Below are 16,263 nucleotides of genomic sequence, written 5' to 3'. Positions count from 1 at the left end.
TCCTAGAAGGCATTCGCAGCTCATGCCCAGACTCAGCATGCCGGTGTCAGATACCACCTCAATTTGATTGACCACGATCCCTCTATTTTTGTTTTCTTAGATTGGACGACTCCAGTTTCCCTCATGAAGACACAAACCCGCAAATCAAGGAATGGTAGTGGTTCAAGCCTGAACCCCCTTTGATGCTTCTCTTCCACCGAAAGGCCGTAAATCTATTCCCAAGTCTATCATCATATCAAACAAATCAAAGACGACCCGTACTGAGACTCATAAAAGCAAATCCCCCGCCTAGCAGTCAGGCACACTGACAGGGATATTAAACGGCACGCTCGTCGCCAAACCACTCAAGCTCGTCTCCTTGAACTCATTCCGCATCCCCTTGGCCGTCAACCGCATCGCCCGAATCGCGTCGTCAAGCCTGACCTTCTGCGTCCCCGTCTCGCTGCTCAACGCCAGATTCGCGCTCGAAATCGCCTTGATCGCGCCCAGCGCATTCCGCTCGATACACGGCGCCTGCACCAGCCCGCCGATCGGATCGCACGTCAGACCGAGGTTGTGCTCGATGCCAATCTCGGCCGCCTGCTCGATGGCCTCGGGGCTGGCGCCCATGCACGCCGCGAACGCGCCCGCCGCCATGGAGCACGCGACGCCTACTTCGGCCATGCATCCTCCTTCCGCGGCGGAGATTGTGGCGCCGCGCTTGTAGAGCATGCCGATGGCTGCGGCGGTGAGGAGGAAGGTCGGGATGTCGCGCTCCGGGTCGTCGGAGATGAATTCGATGGTGTATTTGAGGACGGCGGGGATGATGCCCGCTGCGCCGTTTGTGGGGGCCGTGACGATGCGCCCTCCGGCTGCGTTTGTTTCGTTGACGGCGATGGCGTAGACTGTGAGGTAGTCCATGGTGGGAAAGGTTGTGCGGCGCGAGGGGGAGGGGGTGATGGGGTGGTCTAGGGAGCCTAGGATCCGCGGCGGTTGGCGGCGGCCTACGCTGAAGCCGGGGACGTTGGATTTGGAGATTGTTGCCGGGGTGGACGCGGAGGAGAAGCCGGGGAGGGAGGCCTTCTCGCCGGTGGCCTTGTCCAAGGGGTTGGGGGAGGTGTGGCCGGCCGTGGAGTAGAGGCCTCGGGTCAGCCTCCGGTAGAGGGCGGGCGCGCGGCGATGGAGCTTGAGGGAGCCGGGGAGCTTGGTGTCGAGCGGTGCCTGGACGCTCTCGAGGATGCTCGTGTCCATGACCTGCCAGATCTTGAAGAGCTTGTGGTAGATCTCCTCGTCCGTGTACCCGTGGCTCTTTTCGTTCTCGTACACGAGCTGGGCGATGGTGAGGTTGTGCTTGCGGCAGAGGGCGAGCAAGCTGGTGGCGTCGCGGAAGGGGTACCGGGGGCCAGACGGCTCGTTGGTAGAGCCCTCGGATCCTTCGTGTTCGTCGACGCCGTTTCCGGTTGTCGAAGCGATGGGGGAGAGCACGTCTCCTTGCGCGCCCTCGAGCAGCATCGGGTCTTCCTTTGCTTCGTCGAGGGGTTTCACCTCGGCACCCGTCCGACGGTCTCCCGCGGCATCGGAGCGGCGGATCTCCTTGTAGAACATGTTCTCCGCCAAATCGGCCGGATGCCTTCCGGCAGTCTCGCCGTCCGGGCTTTCCACCTGCGTCATGGACGAAGATGAAGCTGGTGATGCGTCCGGGTTGATAGACAGGGCACCGTTGACGACGAACCCTCCGCCGACGCTAAACATGTCGTTGGTCGCCAAGACGTAACCCTCGTCATCAAACACGGTGAACCGCATGCCGTTACTGTGCATAGGCAACTTGCGACCCCATTCCCAGACGAAATCCCGCTCATAGTCAAATGCGACCTCCTTGCCCTTGCCATCCGAGAGACCCTGGCCCAAGAAGAGCTTCTTGCTCGCCTTGATCTCGGTGAAGCGCTCCGGCACGTACGCCGTGTCGACAGTCTCCACATCGGCGCTCTCGAGGCCGAGAAGCAGGGCCGACGGCGTCATGTGGCCCTCGCCTGTCAGCGCCAGACTGCCGTAGATGGAGACGCGGATCTTATTGACCTTGTGTAGGAGATTGGCTTCCGCTAGATCGGCGACAAAGATGTTGCCGGCGCGCATGGGGCCTACGGTGTGAGACGACGAAGGGCCGATGCCGATGGAGAAGAGATCAAACGTCGAGATGACGGCGTGCTCGTGGTCCGCCTCGCTGTAGCTTCCCGCATCTTCCTCGTCTTCTGCTGCGGATCCGGATGCGGGTTCATTGCGGCGCTGGGCTGTAGTTCCGAATAGCCTCGTCGACCGAAGACCTATGAATACTCCTGTTGCTGTTGCTGCTGCTGGGCTTCTCCCAGTGTGTCGGATCTGGTGCCGAGTTGTCGGGTTGTTGGCCGAGAGAGTGGTGTAGTTGGGGCCGGCGAGCCGCGTTGAAGCGCGTCGAGCCGATGACGATGCCCCACGCAGCTGGGCGAGCCGCTGGATAGGACGGCTGCTCATGGCTGTTGCTGGAACGGAGCAACGCCGGTCAGTTGAATGACTTTCTTGAGCTTGTCGTACGTATAAGAAGAGAAGAGGAGCAGGAGAAGAAGTTTTCAACTTTTGATGATGGGTAATTTGTAAACTTTGCGTTTGACAAGGCGGTCTAGGGGTTGCCCTGAGAAAGAGATAAGAGCCCAGAGCACAGATACAAAAAGAATGCTGGCGGTGCTGGCGGTGCTGCGTGCTGCCACTCATCATCCCTGGCAGCCGGATCCCGATGGTCTGGGGTAAGACACACAAACAGATGGTCGCATTGACCAATCATTTGCCGTAGATTTGTAAACTCCACCGAGGGGCATCAGGGTTAACGTAATGGTTTGGTGATGTTCTTGTCTACTCGCGGAAAACCTTGTTGTCTCTCTCGCTGAAACTGCCGACATTGTCGTTCATCGCAAAGATACAACAAGTGAGATGGTTGCATCTGTAGGTATTTCCAATGAGTTGTTGGTTGGATCAGAGGAAACTTCATGCAATAGACACCCGTATTCAGGACCAGCCTTATCGTTATTGGATGAGTGCAATGTCGTAAGCCACGTTAAGCCTGTTCGGGGAGGCCCCTCACCAAAGGATCGGAGGAGGGGTGTTGGTGGTGGTGGTGGTGGTGGTGGTCAACGCTTTTGATGCCACGCAACATCTCACCTCAGATTCGGGTAGTTTCACCTGGGTGCAATATTACTCACTGCATCTTATTCCAGAGTACTTCAGCCTCATAAATCGTCTCATTCTGCAATCGCATATGATGGCCAATCTGGAAAATGATGGCGGGGATACTCACTCACCCGAGATTGAGACCACAGACGTGCATGAGTCTCAAACGACCGCGACCAAATCCGCACCTCACCCACAACCACAATCAGCCTTCTTCTCATCTCTCCCTCTCGAGATTCGCCAAAACATTTACAGCCACTTATGGCAAGTCGCCGGACCAATCCAACATGTGTATAAATCCAGCGCATCCGCTCTAGCGCCCTTATCTCACTGCCCGTGCATCGCCGACCTGGGCGCCGAAGACATCCGTGAAGACGAGCTCTCCCGCGTACTCAACACGCCGGCTGCGGATCCGGCGACTTTGCAAGATGGCGTGGGGCCCGGCTCCGAGGAAGAACGCGAGGCGATTCAGAATTGGCGTTTTCGTATTGTTTCGTCGTGGTGCAACCATTGGAAGTGTGAGGAGGAGCCGCCTATTCTACGAGAACTCCAGCAATTCTCATTAGGAGACGGCGATGAGGGGGAGAAAACGAGTGAGACATCCAAGGATAAACGTCGTCAGATTCTTGTGAAGGAGTTTAGCCCTTTCCTCGCGACTCTTCTCACTTGCAAGCGTATGCATGAAGAAGCCATCGACTCCATCTACAACGACACAACCTTCTCCTTCATCAACACAGAAGCCCTCACCCGCTTCCTCGACACCACCCCCACCACCTCCCTAGCCCGCATCAAGAGACTTCATTTCACATGGCGAGCCCCGATCGAGACATACATGGACCGGGAAGTAGACGAAGTCATCGCCGAGAGAATCAAATGGGTCGACACGTGGACAGCCGCCGCCGACAAACTCTCGCGCCTCCAGGAGCTTCGGATTTGGGCGTACCCGTACTACGCGCGCTACCCGACCCCCTTTGAGGAGTGGTTCGAGCCGCTGCACCTGTTCGGGAGGCTCAAGATGCCGCCTTCGAAATTCCATGTGTCGTTGCGCTGGTTCCAGAATAATCTGCCGGAGATGGATACCGGACCGCTGGACTTTTTGGAAGCGGCGCCGTTTGGGTATGAGATGGTGCCGCCGTGTCAGGAGAATCCGCTGCATTTTCACTGGCGGAGATTGATTGGGTTGGGGCCGGATGAGCCGCGGGTGCCGGTTACGAGGAGGCAGAGGAAGAGGCGGTATGTTGGGAGGGCTTTGTAAGATTTTGGGGACAGACTTGGAAGCTTTTGATGTAGGTAGCGTGGTAAGTATCTTTATGAAGGCGATGACTCTGTGTGGAAGTGTGCATTCGCATCGGTAAACCCTTCCGGTCTCAAGGCTTGATCTCCGAAATGACAGAAAGTAGTAAGCCATGCGTAGATGGTGGCAACATTCTGTATGAGTTTCTAGGGGAGGAGCATATTTATGATGAACATGAAACTTTGATTTGAAAGGATCAGAACAGGCTATATGACTCTAAATATCTACATGTAACTAGAAACGCTCAAAAGAAATCGCTAGGAACAACAAGGCTTATTGCATGCACTGTTACACGCTCAAAGATCAACGCTAGGCATCGCAGAGTGCGTTGCGTAAATGTTCTCCTCACGGCAGGTGGTCCGTTGCTCCAAATCCGCGGTGCCGGTTTCCTCGGCCAGGGAGATGACACGAAGCAGATTCTGGGCAAGACTTGTGAGAGTAGTGGTGAACTCCTCCAAGACATCGCTGATGTCGATGCTGCTATTCGCTTCTGCGGAAGCTAGAGACTCAATCTCACCCAGACCCTTCTTACAAGCGTTGATAGCCTCATGGATCTTGTTGATAGGCTCCTTGTGCAACCTCTGGATCAAACCCTCACTCTCGTCGAGCAAGGAGTCAGAGCCATTAGAGCCGGCGGCTTGCATGTAACGCTTACAGCCGTCTTTCAGGTCGGAAAATGCCTTTCTCAACAGCGTTTGTGTCTTGGATACGGTTTCTTTCAGCTCTGAGGCGTCTCCGGTCGCGTCATTTGTGATGACGTCCGAAAGGATGGCCATCACGCCGTCCAAGCCGTCAGCAAATACAAGCAGGGCATCCTCGTACACATAAACGGGCACAGATCCGCGGCTCGCGTCAAACGCCGTATTGTTGGTAAGTGCGTTTTGCATCCTCACCAGCGCATCCGTCAGTTTCGCGGCCGTGACCTGAAGCGTACTGAGATCTCTGGGACATTTGGCTGGAGGTAGACGCCCAATGGCGTACTGCTGCAGATAGCCCCTGATTTCTTGTGCGTGCGGTCCGCCGTGCGTCTCGGCGAAGCGAACATCGGCGATGGTGCCCGCTGACTCGAGGAGAGTCTTTGGGCCGCCTGGGTGGATGGTGAGGAAGGGCGTCAGGTCGTAGACTGTGCCGTCGATGGCGGCCCAGCTTGAGGTGATTGAGTTGTGGGCTGCAAGCTCGGAGGGGGTGATGATGGGGAGGGAGGACGAGGTAGTAGAAGGGTAAGCTGGTGACTGTGGCTTAGATGGTCTTTTCACGGTGGTAAAGAGATCTTGATGGAGTCTGTCCCAGTGGGCGGGAGGTGATGGGATATCCGTGTAGTTGTTGGCGTCGAAGCAGTGCACACCTTGGTCCTCTTGCTGCGGTTGGCCTAGCTCGAGACTGCTTGTCACCGTAGCTCCAAAGTCGGAGCTACCACAGACGAAGACGTGACCGCCATCATCCTTGACGAGATGATGGATGGAGTCCCGGTGCTCTACCAAATGGCGCGTCAGGCGTCGTGCTTCCTCGGGAAGCTGAGTCCGAATCCCACCGCGGATCCTGAAGTGATGTGACTCCTGACTGAGAGCCAGGGTGATAGTCAACGGCAAGATTCTGGTAAGATGTTCCAGGCTATTGAGTGAGCAGGGGATATGGCGGCGTGTTTTGGCTGCGATTACGAGAAGCAGCTCGCCCACGTCGCCGGTGCTATCCCGACGCTGCTGAGCCCATGCCGCCCGCTCGTGGAGGAAGCCCACCAAGGGTCCGATGCCGCTACCTTGGCCGATCAAGACCAAAGGCACAGAAAGGTCGTGTGGCTGGCGAAAACGCAGACTAGGCCATGGGCGAAGACGCAAATGTGTGCCTTGAGCTGCATTGCTCAAAAACGAGGAGACGATGCCCTCGGGTGAGTGTTGACTGACTGTCAAAGTGATGGTCATGCCTCCCTCTCTAGTAGAGTCTTTCGCCACACGAGCGATGGAGTAGAATCTCGGTTCAGCTTCATCGCCATCACCATCTTCGACGCTTTCATCTGACGGCGCGTCATGATCGTCTGGAGGGGTAGAGGCCCTCAACCTCCGCTGTTGCGAAGTAGTCCGGTTGAGGATTCTCCTCTTCCTCGGCGGCCAGATCTGCACTCGATCGCCTGCCTCGAGCGGCAACTTAGCATCCAACTTCACTTCGACCACCGTGCTGCCCTCGTACGCCGTCTGCGACTGGATACGTGCATCCTGCCACAGAGGCCGACCGCCAAGTCGCGACGCCATGCCAGCCTTCATCTGCATGCTGAGCATAGCTTCGGGTCGCATCTTTGGCTTTCCCTTCCCTTGTTCTGCTGACGACGAGCCGGCATGCTTGCACTGGTCGGTGCTCTTGACGCCGCTGCTCGTCGAGTGTCGCCCCGTGTTCAGCGACACGCCCGTGACGCCAATGGCCTTGACGCGGTGCCGCTCGAGGAACCAGACGTACATCTGAAGAAGCCCGTCCCACGCCGCCTCGAGATGGCGGTATTGCGACTGCTCTTCTGAGGACACACCCTGTGGAGCACGGGCAGCACACGCGGCGACGTAGTCTCTCACGCTCGCTGCTCTGTCGCCGAGGGCATCCAGAAAGGCGCGGATGTTGGCAGGCAGCGTGGCCTTGCGGTCGCTCTGCATCTTGGTCAAGTCGCCCTTGACATCCTGACGGCCGATGAAGACATCAAGCGCATGGAAGAGCGGCGTGTCGGCGCCGCTGTTGCCCAGCTCGCCGGGCGTCACGGCGCGGCCCATTGCTGGGTACGTCTTGATCCAGACGACGGGGTCAAAATTTGCCGCATCACGGAGACTCATGGCCTCGAAGACGTTGGCGCATTGAACAATGGTAGCCGCCAGGCTTTCGAGGCAGTGTGTCACTTGGTCTGGGTGGTCGGCTAGCACACCGCTCTGCGCGAGGGCCATGGCTGAGAGGGCGGGCGCAAAGATGCCCTCCATTGTGCCTTGGAGACCTGAGGAGAGACGCTCCTCTGGGAGGCCAAAGTAAGCGCTGCTTAGGTTGAAAGCAGCATTCCCCATGGCGTTGTTGAGGACGTCGTCGGCGGGCACCTGTGCAAGTTAGCTTCTGTAGTTGTTGGGGATATCACTTCGTGTACTAACCCGCCCGGTGAGCTTTCTCCCCAAGGCCTTGCAAACTCTCTCCCATGGATCGAGAACATGGCGCGGTACTTGTGATCGTCCTTCACACTCCTTGCTCTTATCCTGCTCCTCGCCAAACATGTAAGCGTGGGCCAGCGCGCTCAACACGAGTGCCGCTCGCGCCAAATGACGCTGTTCCAAGTCATCCCACGCGTCTCTGCCATCTGCAGACAGGCCGCGCTCGCGCAGGCCGTCAACAGCATGACGTACTCGCCGTGCTCGAAGCAAGCGCGGCAAGTTTCCATGAACCACCTCCCACGCCTTCAAGGACGCAGGCAAGCGCTGGATTTGGCCCAAGCTCCTTGAAGAATTACGAATACTAGGGTTGATGACGTTGGTTGGGGGCATTGCTTGGCTTCCAAGGAAGCCCCTGGTGCTGGTAAAGCACCCATCGAGGCCCGTGCCGAAACGGAGTGTTCGTGTTCGTGTCTCCGTCCCCGCCTCCGCTCCGAAGGCCTCGGGGTCCCGGAACTTGAATTCTGTCGACGATGACGTACGTCCGGCCAGCGCCGTTGCCAGGGAGGCCTGGGCGAGGAGGAAGCTGGCTTTGGAGATGGGGCAGTTGATTAAGGTGGCGTACGAGTCGTTTGTGGCGTGCTGTTGTTTTGTTGCCGGAGTTTCCGGCGGCGTGATGATGCCTCCAGTTGAGAATGCTTGGGGCACGTTGAGAAAGATTGAAGAGCTCTTGGACTTGATTACATTTTGTTGTGATTTGTTCTGAAAAGAAATTTGTATGGGCGAAGTGGGAGCCGAGAGTGGCGTTGAGGGTCTTTGATAAACAGACATGTTAAGTGACTTGATGAAAGAAGTATTAATGAACAATGTAATATGTAAGTTAGGTAATGTTGTTACAACAAAGACGAAGAGAAAGGCGAAGTCACTGGTTCCAGATCAGTGATCACCAAATGTGAGGCAAAATACGTGGACTTCGTGATTCATTAAGCATATAATTCAAAATTGTTGGTTCGGTCGATCCTCCTGAATGATCAGAATAGGCAAGTGAGTAAATATATGTAAATACATGCCGAGAGCACCGCAACAGAAAGTGAGAGAGAGAGAGAGATTCTCCCTCGATCTTGTTACGTATTGCCTATTCTGGGCAACAGCGCTTGGAAGCTTGCGGCATACAATCCATGGCCTCAACTCGGAAATAACCTCAAAGGTATCTTCACAACCTGGCTCTAATTCCGAAAGTATTTCGTAATCAGATGATATCTCCCTCCGCCTCCACATACCGAACCGGCGTTTATCCAAGAGACGGCATTTCGTAGTAATGACCCAGACCCAAGCAAGGCAGACATACGGCATGATGGATCGGCAGTGCAAAGCAGAACATTTTGTTGTTCGGCAGTGCCCCGACGGTGTGGTTGACAACCGTCCGATCATGCCATCTATACTAGCCACTTTGGGTAGCGAGGATGATTACACACCGTGCACGACCGGGTATTCGGTGCCTGATTGAGTCAAATATGGTTCTCTAGAAATACGAATACACGCTCGTCCAAGCGCAGGATGACGGGGCATCTTGGGCCTTGGCGCAACCTTTTCGCCAACATTAAAGATGATAGAGTTTGAACCTAGGAAAATTATTCTCCTGTGATAATGTCCGATTCCGTCATATGGGAAATTATGCGAGAAAGCTTCCAGCCGTTCAAAGCTCTCGCTGCTCTCTTGATCGACTTCAGAAGTTCAGAAGAACCTAGCTACTTGCCAGCGGAACTCATACCGAGCCTCCCCGTCCAGCTCTGAGCTGCGAGCTGTCGGCCCTTCAGGCACACGGCTACGTCAAAACGCCTCTGCCCTGCCCTGCCCCTTGCTTCGGGACCCTCGGACGTTGCGAATGCGAAAATAACGACACCCAGTACACTTTCGGCTTCGGGGTTGAGTCTGTCAATTATATGAGTTGCCCGTTGGGGAAATCCTTTTTGGGATACTCGCTTTCCACCTTGCTGTGGTCTTACTAACAACCCAGGCCATATCAGCTTCAGTTGTCATTGTCACCCCTCATTGTTGAAGAGGTCTGGACTCGGACAGTGACGACGACCTCTCTTGAGTCTTGATTATTTCTCGTCAGATCAGTCCTCTATTCCGGAGATTCGGAGAAAAGCCACTACTACTTGTACGATCCGGAACGAAGGAAAGTCAAAAAGCAATAAAGAGAAAACAAGTTGATCCAGCACGTCCCTCGGAACTTCGGTCTAGAACTCCCCGCTCAGTAACAACAACTCGAGCTCGCCATGTTCCTCGACATCATCCCCTTCACCGCTCACCTAATCAACCTGTCGGTCCTTCAGAGACTCCTCTGGACTCTCGGCCCGGCCATTCTCGGACTTTTCGTCCTACGCACCATCTACTACCTGACTCTTCACCCCCTGGCGGGATACCCGGGCCCCTTACTCGCGCGCATCACTACCATCCCATGGCTCTGGCACCGCGCCGACGGTACCAACCACAGCTGGCCTCTGCTCCTCCACAAACAGTACGGCCACGTTGTGCGCATTGGCCCAAATGAGCTGAGCTACAGCCATCCTGATGCCTGGCACGACATCTACGCCAAGGCGGGCGGAGGTGGCGATATGCCAAAGGACTATGTCGGACTGGGGCCGGACATGGCGGCCCCCGAGAAGGGCATCGTGCGGGCTGAGAACGATGCCGACCATCAGCGGCAGCGGCGTCTATTCTCGCACGCCTTTTCCGATCGTGCCGTGCTCAAGCAGGAGAGTCTCGTACAGGGCCATGTGCGCAACTTGATGGACAAGCTGGCCGATGAGAACGTGGAGCCTGCTTCAGCTTCTGCTTCTTCTGCCTATGGTGATGGTCGTGTCGACCTCATGCAATGGTTGAGCTACCTCGCCTTTGACATCATGGGCGATCTCATGTACGGCGAGCCGCTTGGCATGCTCGAGAGCGACCAGTCGGCGCGCCAGTGGGTTCGCGATACCTACTCAACCATCAAGACAGTCACGCTCGGCATGACCATGATGGGTTGGCACTCACCTTTAGGACCCATGCTCCTGAAACTCATCTGGGGCGGCAGCGGCGAGCGCCGCGCCCGACACAACCGCTTCTCGACGGATCGTGTCGACAAGCGCTTGGACCGCGGTGACGACTCTGGCAGCGACATCTGGTCCATGATCATGCAGAATAGCGGCAGTGAGAAGAAGCCAGGCATCTCGCGCGCTGAGATGTACTCCAACGCTGCGACTTTCATGATTGGCGGCACTGAGACCACCACAGCCGCCACGTCGGCTCTGACTTATTTGCTTCTCACGCACCCGTCCAAGATGGCCACGTTGCGGGCCGAGCTTGACGCCGCCGTTGAAGATTCGCAGGAGGACTTGACTTTTACTCGATTGCGGAAGCTGCCCTACCTCAACGCGTGTATCGAGGAGGCCATGCGGGTGTACCCGCCTGCGCCGACGCCGATGCCGCGGATGGTCCCTCCGGGAGGTCGTGTCGTCTGCGGCCGCTATGTTCCAGCCGGTACGCGCGTAGACATCCCACTATACGCGATTGCGCATCATCCGGATAACTTTGTTGATCCTGAGGAGTTCGTGCCTGAGCGATGGTTGGAGGGCAAGGACCTGCCTGCGAAATATGCTGGTGATCGGAGGGATTGTGTCAAGGTGTTTTCAGCGGGGCCGAGAGACTGTATTGGCAAGAAGTGAGTTCCATCCTCTTCTCTGATTTCTTTCCTCATCCCAGGTTCCAGTATGAAGCCGTTGACTAATCTTGCGCGCAGCCTTGCGTACCCCGAGATGAGGCTTATTATTGCCAGTCTACTGTACAATTTTGACCTTGAACTGGCTGAACCTAATTTTGACTGGTTGGACCAAAAAAGCTATGGCATTTGGGATAAGCACCCTCTCTGGGTCAAGTTGGCGCCTCGCAAACATGAAAAGGCCATGTAAGGCTCAATCTGTGAAAATTAAAAACGGTTGTTCATGAAGACCTTGTAGCCATAATCAAGCTAGTCTATGATATGAAATGAACTTTCTATGCTTTCTTCTTCTGGAAAACACAATGTGATGTGATCAAGCCGCATACCCTACAGCACCGGCCCATGTGTTTGTTCGTCGTTTTAACGTTTTCGCAATCTTGAGGGTCAAACTAAGTCGTTTTCAGAATAGAAATATGTCATCATTGTACGATTAAGATTGACTTGATTCATCTACAAAGTCGTCTAATGAAGCTCATTCCCAAAACCTTGGCCCGAAATAGGCGCTGAACCCCACGCCCTTACCAGAAGAGGAGACCGATGCCATGGTATGCAGACCTGCTTCTCTATTTTCGCCGCTGTTTAGGTTGAAGAGCACCACGAGTCAGTATTAACGCTCATACTCTCCTTAAGCGCGTCGATGAAGAGACGAGGGATGACACTTACAAGGCGTCTCGAACAGCAGCTCGAAAGTCGTACTTCCCCGACATCATCCCCTGCGTCTGAATAATCCGCTCATAGCGCTCAACGACCCCGGCCTCGTTACGGGAGTACTGCCAGACGGGGACGTACATCTTGACTTGCGGCACTGTCTTGCCCGGTACCAGTTCAAAGGCGAAGCAGAGCCCGCAGTACTTGCTATCGGGATCATTGAGCGGCTTTTCTAGCCTTTCCATCTCAGGTGGGGCAACGTCTTCCATGTCCATGAGTAAAGGCCAGACCTCTGGGAGGAAGTCGGCCGAGGAAGCAGGGAGGCGGCCGCCTAGAGTGAAGACGTCACGGGCTGAGGCGAGCGAGTTGGCGTGCGTGTGCACGTAGACCTTAAAGCGAGGCTTGTTGGAGAGCGCCAGGCAGTCGATGGCGAGAAAGTAAATGTTGATGTTGTCTTCGCCTTGCGAGACGAGGAACGTTTTGAGTAGTTCCCACGCAGCCAACATCGCTTCATCACCCGCGGCAAGGCGTGTCGCGACGGACTCGGCGATGTCCACCAGCGACCGGCCTGTTGCGAGGACTTTGAGTTGGGGGAAAAGGTACGCCTTCATGCTGATCGCCGCGTTCTCCTCAGACTCGAGGTCAAATCCAGCATAACAAATTTGTCGCGGCAGCGCACCACCAGGCTTCATTCTGATCAGGCCCGCCTCCTCCTCCGTGGTGAGAAATATAGAGTCAAGGAAGGCATCCAGCCAAGTACGGTTGGCATTGCAAGCAGATGCTAGACCCTCCAGCTTCTGACGCAGTCCTCTCTGCCCTAAGGGGCCATCGCCCGCGTCCCCAGGGCTGGGATCTACGAGCGGCTGCACTGTGAACCGTACTTTGGCCTCTCTGTGAGGTGAAAACGCGACGCTTGCTTCATAAGGAGACTGATTGTGAGTAAGGATATAGTTCGCTTTGTCAGAAGCAGCAGGCGGCTGCTTCAGGCGGGGGACTACGACTTCGCGCACGAAGGCGAGATGGGCGTCTTGGATGTGGGCTGGGTAGGAGCCCGTCCAGCTTAGGAGCGAGGAAAGGGTATTGTGGAGGGTGGGGAGCCATGAGGAGACAAGAGGACCTCCTTTCGAAATGGAAGTATAATTGGAGGAGGGAGCGTCAAATTCGTTGTAGATGTTTCGCTTGGCAGTGCCAATAGCTTGATAGGCCATCTTTGCGTGATAAGTTTCCTCTTGAGGCTATTGAGGTCGAAAATTGATATCCTCACTCTGTGTCTGGCGTTTATCCGTAATCACGTTGACTTTTTCCGCTCTGATGGTTATTTCTGGCTTTTGGCTGCCTCGAGTCACCAAAGCTCCTACGTTGGAGTTTACTTGAGTCACTGTTTGTTGGGCCTGTATGTGTCGAATGCTTAAGTTGACTATGGGTTGCCTTTTTAGGAATCTCAATCATTCGTTGCAGTTGAGATAAACCAACGCTCTACTGAGGCTAGGTCATTTTCGGAAAGCGAATGCGAAAGCGTACGGTTTAAGGGTACGGCCAAACTCATTACTGATCAAGGTGTGTTTGGGTTCCTGAGGTTAAGCGGCAAGGGCCTGGTCTAGACATGGAATTCAGAACTGGATGATGGGCATCTCGATATGACGTGATTTGTGACAGGGCTGTACTTGAAGTTTAAAATACATGTTTCATGCGGAACACGCGGAAGGTAAGATTCTTGTTCGGGCGGGCGGGCCATCTCGACGAACTGGTGGGATGTTCACTTATAGTTTGGGATGTATCTAGTTTCTAAGGTTGATGGGCGTGACGGGTCCACGGGCCCTAACCTTGTTGCATGTGAGAACGCTTTCCTCATGCAAGGCGGGGATCTCCCCGTATAGTACGCCGCTTACAAGTATGCCTTGAATAATCGGCCCCGACGGCGTCGGAGTCCGTTCTCCAGAACGCCTTGGCCGCCGGCGCGGACTGAAAGAGAAAATCTGCCCCGCGCGGCTCTATCAACAACTTGACGTGAAGCATAGAAGCTTTGAAGCAATATGCTGTTTTCATCTACCTTTGAAATGTAGAAACAATAATTTTGACAAGGCCAAGGCGTAATGGACATAACTAGAACACTGCGATGCCTGATTCGTGAGAACACCGTGTAGAAACAGTAAGTCTAATAAACTTCGCGTTCGGACAATCGGACCATATGGCAACCACCGCCGCCATCTCTAATCTCGCATGGTAGCCGAGCTCTTACGATAGCCGACCGGGCACGAATACGAAGCTTCACAGACTGACTCAAAGTGGTACCTCACTCTCAGGATAGCCATTTTCGCTCGCTATAATATTCATAGCCCAGAGCCCCCTGCAATGAAATCACTGATGCCCGGGACTATTACTCATATCCCTATAAAAACGTCATTTACGTTGATCATAACACAAGCAGTGCCGAGCCCGAAATCCGTTGGGCTTCCTATCATTACCATCCCTGAGCTATATCACCTCAACTTACAAAGCCAATTGCAAGTAATATCCTGGCTTTAAGAGGAAATCAGGTGAAAAAGCACACAGCAAAGTGATACGCAATACCAATACGTCAACAAGTACCAGGGGTAAAAGGCGTTCGTCACTCTTAGTCAACATGGCCATCGGCATCGCTGAGCAAAATGAACAAATCACATACCTCCGCTCGGTTCTGGCCATCTTAACCACCTCAACCAATGACCTCATCGCCGAGCTGTCTTCTTCTTCGGCCGGTAAGGCCACAGTCAGCAATGGAGCCAAGACGAACCCTGATATTCGAATCCCGAAAACCCCCAAGGCCGAAGAGGCCCGTAAACGCGTCATCGCTGCCACGGCATCGCTCGAGGCGGCAATCTTGACGCCCCAGTGGCGTCTTGGCCATCTGGCCCACAGCTACTACATTTCTCGCGCGCTTCACATGGTCGTGGAGTGGGAGATACCCCAGCTCCTGGCCGCCAATGGCCCCATGACGCTTGACGCTCTCGCTTCCAAGACGGGCATCGCCGATCCGAGCAAGCTGGGCTTCGTTATGCGGACTCTCTGCGCCCACCACATCTTTGCCGAGACCTCCCATGATGTCTTCGCCAACGACGAAGCGTCGGCAGCCCTCGCTACAGATGAACGCCTCGCCAACTCTGTGCGCTTCGCCTCCTTTCTCTTTCCAACGGCCGATGTGCTTCCTGGACTGCTCAAGGATCCCGTCTTTTGCGCCAGCTACGAGCCGCGAGACTCAGCCTTTGCCAAGAGCATCGGTAAGGGCATGGGACAGTTCGAGTTTCTCAACGCGCACCCCGAGTGGCGTGACTGTTTCGACTTTTGGCTCGCTTCGCTGGGCGAGTACCTCCACGGCCTGACCGATGTGCGCGGGTACCCCTGGGAAACTACCCTCCGGAACGGCGCCGTCATCGTCGACGTTGGTGGCGGACTCGGTAGCTCGATCCAATCCTTGCGTACAAATTTCCCCCATCACAAGAACGACTTTGTCGGCATCGTCCAGGACCAGCCCGGCATGATCGCACATGCCACGGCACATTGGAATAAGACAGATCCGCAGGCATTGACCTCGGGCGCCGTCAAGCTTACCCCCCATGACTTCTTCAATGAGAACCCCGTCAAGGGAGCAGACGTGTACTGGTTCCGGTCCGTCATTGTCGACTGGCAGGACAAGGACTTGACCACCATGTTCACGCACATCAGGAAAGCCATGGCGCCTGGGAAGTCGCGTCTGCTTATTGGCGAGTACATACCACACCCGACGTGCGGCGACGCTCTGCTTCCTGATGCGCCTGCCCCGTTATTGAAGAATTACGGGGCGTTCCAGTCCATGGGGCTCATCGGAGGGTTTGTTCTGACTGCTAGCCCCAACGGTAGACAGAGGACTTTCCAAGACTTGGATCGTGTTGTCAAGGCGGCGGGATTGAAGATTGTCAAGGTGTGGATCTGCCGTGGTCTAGGTAATGTGATTGAATGTCGGTTGAAGGAGGATCATGTAATTGACACGAATGGCAGTCATTAGTAAGGTACATTAGCCATGTTGGTACCTTAGGCATTTTGAGACCAGATCAATTGAATGAATCTTATTGCTTTTTCGTTTTAAAAACATGTCCAGCGACGAGCTCTTTATAGATAGCCACCTTCGACGTCAAACGTGTATGAGCATGGATGCGGCGTGCGGTAATGTTCTATCTGACATCTCTTTTGCTCTGAAGGCCCAAACGCCGTTGCCTTTTGAGATTTAGATAGTAAGCTATGTATTCTGATGATGA

The 16,263-nt window shown here is 55.0% G+C and overlaps 7 protein-coding genes across 7 annotated transcripts; 4 read left to right on the top strand and 3 right to left on the bottom strand.

Moving 5' to 3' along the window:
- Window positions 1-78: 78 nt before the first annotated feature.
- HER10_EVM0007723 (L-serine ammonia-lyase) lies at window positions 79-2,659 on the bottom strand. The gene has a single exon (XM_035477269.1). The coding sequence runs from the start codon at window positions 2,485-2,487 to the stop codon at window positions 289-291; it is 2,199 nt and encodes a 732-aa protein (XP_035326240.1). The 5' UTR covers window positions 2,488-2,659; the 3' UTR covers window positions 79-288.
- A 499-nt stretch (window positions 2,660-3,158) lies between these two features.
- HER10_EVM0004306 (uncharacterized protein) lies at window positions 3,159-4,439 on the top strand. Its single transcript, XM_035473955.1, has one exon. The coding sequence runs from the start codon at window positions 3,266-3,268 to the stop codon at window positions 4,430-4,432; it is 1,167 nt and encodes a 388-aa protein (XP_035326147.1). The 5' UTR covers window positions 3,159-3,265; the 3' UTR covers window positions 4,433-4,439.
- Window positions 4,440-4,767: 328 nt separating this feature from the next.
- On the bottom strand, window positions 4,768-8,409 carry HER10_EVM0013430 (cytochrome b5-like Heme/Steroid binding domain-containing protein; the record flags this gene model as incomplete). Its single annotated transcript, XM_035482787.1, has 3 exons — window positions 4,768-4,890; window positions 4,933-7,533; window positions 7,585-8,409. The coding sequence occupies 3 exons, from the start codon at window positions 8,407-8,409 to the stop codon at window positions 4,768-4,770; spliced, it is 3,549 nt and encodes a 1,182-aa protein (XP_035326404.1).
- A 1,451-nt stretch (window positions 8,410-9,860) lies between these two features.
- HER10_EVM0012687 (cytochrome P450) lies at window positions 9,861-10,374 on the top strand (the record flags this gene model as incomplete). The annotated part of the gene is made up of 2 exons (XM_035482076.1): window positions 9,861-10,258; window positions 10,341-10,374. The coding sequence occupies 2 exons, from the start codon at window positions 9,861-9,863 to the stop codon at window positions 10,372-10,374; spliced, it is 432 nt and encodes a 143-aa protein (XP_035326383.1).
- Window positions 10,375-11,057: 683 nt separating this feature from the next.
- Window positions 11,058-11,534, top strand: HER10_EVM0009894 (cytochrome P450; the record flags this gene model as incomplete). Its single annotated transcript, XM_035479366.1, has 2 exons — window positions 11,058-11,287; window positions 11,366-11,534. 2 exons carry the CDS (start codon window positions 11,058-11,060, stop codon window positions 11,532-11,534), a joined length of 399 nt encoding a protein of 132 aa, XP_035326307.1.
- Window positions 11,535-12,003: 469 nt separating this feature from the next.
- Window positions 12,004-13,200, bottom strand: HER10_EVM0007917 (aromatic prenyltransferase; the record flags this gene model as incomplete). The annotated part of the gene is made up of 1 exon (XM_035477457.1): window positions 12,004-13,200. The coding sequence occupies one exon, from the start codon at window positions 13,198-13,200 to the stop codon at window positions 12,004-12,006; it is 1,197 nt and encodes a 398-aa protein (XP_035326247.1).
- Window positions 13,201-14,615: 1,415 nt separating this feature from the next.
- On the top strand, window positions 14,616-16,013 carry HER10_EVM0005926 (O-methyltransferase; the record flags this gene model as incomplete). The annotated part of the gene is made up of 1 exon (XM_035475528.1): window positions 14,616-16,013. One exon carries the CDS (start codon window positions 14,616-14,618, stop codon window positions 16,011-16,013), a length of 1,398 nt encoding a protein of 465 aa, XP_035326195.1.
- Window positions 16,014-16,263: the final 250 nt, after the last annotated feature.

Source organism: Colletotrichum scovillei (genome assembly GCF_011075155.1).
Source record: "Colletotrichum scovillei strain TJNH1 chromosome Unknown Contig00012, whole genome shotgun sequence".
Lineage (NCBI taxonomy): Eukaryota > Fungi > Ascomycota > Sordariomycetes > Glomerellales > Glomerellaceae > Colletotrichum > Colletotrichum scovillei.
The sequence above is the reverse complement of the archived record's forward strand: the minus strand, read 5'-3'. Positions and strand labels throughout refer to the sequence as shown.